Here is a 6000-nt window from a genome sequence, read left to right on the forward strand (position 1 = left end):
ATTACTATTTCCATAAAACAGTTAAATGTACATCTATTTACCTGTTTATACGAATTCATCATAAAAAATACTTTTTCGAGCGAAAGAGCCTTCTGATAATTTAGACCTCCGCTTAGAACAATTGTTAATAAAACATTCGGAAATCACGTTTTGGTCAGGGTGCAATGAAACAGCCTTTGGTTTGGCCAGACTAACGAAGCAAAAGTTGTCAGTTTTTAACAAAAACATTAAAGGAACATGGAACATGGTATTCCATAATAGTATACTTTTTACTGATGTTTTAGTGAAATTTACTGTTGAAAAATTCATTCTTAGGATGAGTGCACGGAATAAAATGTTGCGCGGAATTACTCGCAAGCACAGTAATTGATTTCAACCAGCAAGAATTCATTATCAATCGATCCGGTTGAAAGAAGTTTTAATGTCAGGATAATTGTGTCTATCTGGTATCCGTGTTCAATAGTATTGGTGAACAGCTTCTAGCAAAAAGAACATTTCCTACTAAAATCTCCAACAGTTTGGATCCGACACGGTAGTCAGTCACGTCTGTTTCTTTTTTTATGTACGGGAAATATTACAACTGTTTTTATAGCTTTAGACTGAGTAGCTTTTCAGAGTTTTTTCGGCCTTGCAGTCACGAATTAGCTATTCAAAATTTTTTTCTTCTATTTTCTATCTTTAGATTTATATTAAATCTTTTCAAGAATTCTGTAATATAAATGTAACGTTACAAAATCATTTAAGAGTTTATTGATCGTTCAACTGAAAAGAGTCGCAGTTGACGATTCGACCAAGCCGGTTTTCTCTGAGGATGTAAAATGAAATGAGAGAAACACAATAGCTGGGAGGTTTATGTGTCTACAGCATTGAAATTAATTCAAACTCGCAATAACACGGCTAGGTTCAGCAAAATTGGCTTTGTGAAAGTTAAACTTATTGTCGTCAGTGAAGCTAAGAAGTAGTTTTCCGTATAATTGAATTTGCAGGCTAGTGACAGGGGTTGGAAAGGGAGGGAAAATGTCAGTCTGAAATAGAGGTTACCCATACCAAACCTGGTTGATTGTTGATTGTAGACGACTACTTCGTATACGAAGCAGTGGCCACTACAGCAAATTTTCAATCTTGGTTTGAAACTCCCACTAACATTTTGGTAGTATACCGTATGGAATTGGTATCAAATATCGATTTTTGGCTTCTTAGAATCAAGCCAATGGTACCATTTGAAAAAATGTCGTTATTATAGGAGTTTTCATACAACATTCTTATATAATAATTATAACGAATAGCATTCATCATCGTGAATTGCAAAAAGACAAAGTTATGTTGGTCAATTATTATTTTACTAATTTTACTAACAAGCCAGGCTGATGCTGTAAGAGTTAATAGGGTTGTAGCTTTGGCTGCGAAGGCTATCGCATAAAAATCGAAGGTCAAGTTTCGATATCGAAATCGATATCGTAGCACCTAAGCTTTGCGTAACTTGCAAAAAGTGACTTCAGTTTATACAGGTTTTGATCATCGACGAGTGTCTAATAGATCTAAGATAAAAAGTACGGTCCAATACATTTTGCGTTACTACTTCGACAGAATTTCGAAAACAAGAATTCAAGAAATTGCGTGAATATTCCCTTTTTTACTTTTGGAAAAAAGATATATAGAACAAAACGATTGACCTAACTTTATTTCAATTTTATAATATATCAGAATTAAAAAAATGGATTTTTCATTAGACATGAAAAACGAAAAAGGGAAATTAGACTATTTTTTACCTGGCGCTCCTCCAGTTCATTACTTTTGCATGTAAATCAAAACTTGACATTCTTTTGAGTATATTTTCATGAACTGATTGGTTGATCGCATCATTTTTACGATGTGGCCCGTTAGAGTGTTACATTGTCTCTACAGTGATGGAAGACTGCCCTGGATTTACTATTTACCATCTGATACGTAGAGATTAGTCTATGATCATGATTTCGCTCAGTAAAGATAAACCATCGGAAACAACAACTGAAATTGCCTAAATTATTGACCAAATTTAGAAGGTTAGGTAGGTTAGATAGTTGGATAGCTATTGTTTGAAAATTGGGTATGATTCATTTGCTTTGTTTAACTATTTATCAACGGACAATGCGATTCCATGAAACTAAAATTAATGGGGACGCACGATCATTCAATCGTCGCACAATATTATCATTACCTACAACATGTTTTAACTGACGTTTCTTTTTTTGCGTGAATTTTATTGGATGAACCCACACTAACCTGAGCACGTCTGCTTCGTAGGTCGCGTGACATGTAGCTAATAATTTGATAATTTCTTCCATAATGGTATAAATATGCTCTTCCATTTTGAAAAGCAATTTTCTATACAGCAAAAACCAATTAGATTATTCGATGCATCCTCGCAGTGTTTATCGTTCAATGGACAAAACATGGTTTTCTATTAGTGTAGTAAAAAAGACTAAATTGGGTTATCTGTATTATGCAAAAAAAAATTATTTGGCAATTTTCATCACATCGTTCCTGACGCCAGTGCACTTTGCTGTTAATAGCTTTGCTAGCGGATAAACTTCGATGCAGCACGGTTCGACTAAATTAAATTTCGGTACCGTTTTATTCCCCGACAGGGAGACTACATCGAACATACGCTCGGTTTGTTTATGTGCATTTCCACTATGGCAGCGGCCGCTTTGGGTAACACAATCAGCGACGTAATTGGCATCGGTTCGGCATTCTACGTGGAGAAGCTAGCGGAAATGAGTGGCGTTAATCCGCCGAAGCTGTCTCCCATTCAGCTCGAGATGAAATCGAGCCGGCAGGCGGCTAACATGGTAAGGCTTTCGTAGACCACGGACATCATTGTACCGTTCGGCAAACAATATTGTCACAGTTTATTAATTACTTTAATTTTATTAGGGACGTGTCATAGGCATAACCATTGGCTGCTTGCTGGGAATGTGTCCGCTGCTGTTCAAAAGCGACGAAGATAAGGATGGAAAACCCAATGAAGACAAAAGTGTCAAGGCGGATAAAAAATAAGAAGTCAAGGATTGTGAAAAGGCACTTCTCCTACGCCGTTGAGTACCGAGAAGGGAACGTCGAATTTAGTCATTTATTCTAGCACAGCCGATTTAATGTTTTATGCGAAAAAGAAAACACTTTCGACAATGGCCACTTGTTACGTTAACCTGTAATGTAGCTGGTACTTAGTTACAGTATGCGATAATCGAATTTTGTAAATAATTTGTTCTATCTAAATAGTATTTAAATATAGTTACCTCTATATAACAAATGACACATTTAAAATTCGGGTTCTAATTAGATATCGTTATTTATTTGATTTGTGCGTTACCAAAAGGTGATTGTACATATTATAAAAATGGTTTTAAGTACTAAAAGATGAGCGAATAAATCTTTTCCATTATTAACGAATGCTCAAATTAGCTATTTTTCTACAAATTGATATTAGAATCATAAGCCACTGTTACTATGTACTTGTTGATAACAAAACAGAGCGCCTCCATTAATCCTAGTGCGCTTCTTCCGTAGACCTAAAGCTGTTTAATTATTTTTTTCAATCCGTTATTCGCATCGAAGACGTCTGTTGCACTGTTTAGCCGATATTATTGAAAGTAACAAGAATACTATGGAAATTGTAGAAAGCCGACCATTATATTAGACAAAACACCAAAACAAGTGATTTTTCATATCACTTATCTATTCCTTTAATTTGTGATCAACACAAAACCAAACTAAATCAAGCGGTAAAAATGACTAACAGTAGATGTGACCATTATATCGAGAATATTATATAAAAAACTCTAATTGTAGCAAGTAACCACCAAATTGAATGAGACAAGATAACACCTAGTATACATGCCAACCGGGACCGAACTCTTTATCAAAAAGCGCAATCTTTTTGATTTAATGTAATGACAAACCGTGGAGTGTATATTACTTTCTCGGGGATCAAAACAAATCCATTCTCACGAAATGAAAAACAAAAAAAAACATATTGAGCTTTTTTGTGCACCAAACAACAACAAAGAGAGTTGATCACCAAAACAATATATTATAGTAGAAAATCGTAGATATCACAATCTCACAATTGAATTAGATGAAGTAAACAAAGGAGTTATTTTTTCTGCTGTCTCATTGTCTTATTATGCTGAATTGTAATTTTTTGGTTATTTTTCCCTTATCGTGGTTATTCAGAACCGTCGGGAAAGTTTGTCATTTCTGTCAAATGAAAATTGACAACAAAACACTTTCTAACCCCTTCTATTTTTTCTTCTTAGAAAGAGAATTACTTAAAACATGTCATTACACAAGTTTTTCTGCGATCATAGCGAAACCTCTCTTCCAACTAAAAGTGCTTGAGTGAACAACTGAATTGTTCACTACATACCTGTGGTGTGATTTTAACCAACGTTTGTTATGGTTCCTTTTCGTAGTATTTTTTAGCATAGATTTGTCTGTTTGATACGTATCTTAACTTTCTTTTTCATCAACTGCAATAAATCGACTAACTAATCCTACAAACACCCCGTTCTTATATCACCCTGCCTTACAAATAACAAACACTATTAGAAGCTAACCTATTGTTAAACCTCGAAAAATAACAACGTAGAGAATAGTAGGTAATGTGAAGCAAAAAAAACGAAGCGAAAAACTATTTCGGAATGTTTGGAACTCTTTGAGAGGACTCTATTTTATATACCACTATTATTATTCATCGTAGTGTTTCCGAAAATTAGAGCTCTAAGAAAACGGATTTCGTGCAGGATCGTTGGTAGCAATCTACAAAATTCCGAAGAATAATTTACCTACTTAAGGAGAACCAGTCGCTTGGAGCAAAACAGTGGTTTTTATCAGTCATAGAGTTTACTTCGATGAACTATAAATGCGTGTGTATTAGGTACATTGTAGCGTACAAGAGTAGCGTTAATTGACTGTATGCGGTTCTTCCATGACAATGTAAAACATTCACCGTTCAACGGAAAAGCAACAGATTAGATGCAGGAATTTTAATATTTATGCGGGCTTTGTTAGAGCATTGATCGAACCTAGCAACATTATTTAGTATTAACAGATCGTACCGTGTGTTCATTTAGCAAAAATAAAATGAAAAGCAACAACTATTCAAAGGCATTTGTCAGTAATTACGGTGGCTGCAAACAGCCAACAGGCAATATTTAACTCAAGACACAAAGCAAACTAATAATATTTTAAAACCGATGATACAAACACAAAATCAAACTAATAGATTTTGGAAATTAGTGAAAAGGACGTGGCATACTAAACTTGAGATAATGTAATAATAGACGTGAACATTAAAATTCTTACTAGTGTGAAAAGTGATTGTTTTATTATTCCCTAATAAATCAGGGTCCTGTTAAAGCTGCCTAACTGACTGTAAGATGATCTCCTGACGGAAAAGAAAGGAACCGAAATAGCTGCGTTGTAGAGCCAAAAACGAAGACGAAACATAATTACCTTACTTGGTGAACACATTCTGCACTGTGTCCCAATGTCACGATTGCCAATGCGACTTCGTAATTGATTTAATAAAATGCAACCGACAAGTCTGTATAAGTAACATCTACTTGTGATCCTCCTGTATATTGCGAATGACGAAACAAGTAAAAACCGCAAGTTTGGGTTGGTGGCTTGGAACGTAACTGGGTTGATCTGGTAAAATATATGGCGAGACACAGAAACCCGAAATCCATATATGTGCAGCTTGCAAGCTTGAAAAAGCTTGCAAGGGGTAAACCAGCCACTGACCAGTTGAAAGTATCTGAAATCAAGATTCTAATTTTATTTCTATTTCAAAATACTTTGTGAAGGCGGCAGCAATTCCTCTATAATTGGAAACTGAACGCTAGCATCCTTTTTGTGAGCAGAAAAAACGAGTGCGGTTTTATAGTAGCTATCAGAAAACATCATCATTGGCCAATGAAGCGGTAAAAATCGATGCTAATGAAAATACTATAGTAA

At 35.0% G+C, this 6000-nt stretch overlaps 1 protein-coding gene across 1 annotated transcript in view; it reads left to right on the forward strand.

The window, feature by feature from the left end:
- Positions 1–5343, forward strand: part of LOC128744169 (transmembrane protein 65) — a 63332-nt gene extending 57989 nt beyond the window's left edge. Inside the window, exons 5-6 of the mRNA XM_053840980.1 lie at positions 2628–2831; positions 2917–5343. Of these exons, the coding sequence (XP_053696955.1) occupies positions 2628–2831; positions 2917–3039 (327 nt within the window). The 3' untranslated portion in view covers positions 3040–5343. The remainder of the gene's footprint in view (positions 1–2627; positions 2832–2916) is intronic.
- Positions 5344–6000: the final 657 nt, after the last annotated feature.

Source organism: Sabethes cyaneus, chromosome 3 (genome assembly GCF_943734655.1).
Source record: "Sabethes cyaneus chromosome 3, idSabCyanKW18_F2, whole genome shotgun sequence".
Classification (NCBI taxonomy): domain Eukaryota; kingdom Metazoa; phylum Arthropoda; class Insecta; order Diptera; family Culicidae; genus Sabethes; species Sabethes cyaneus.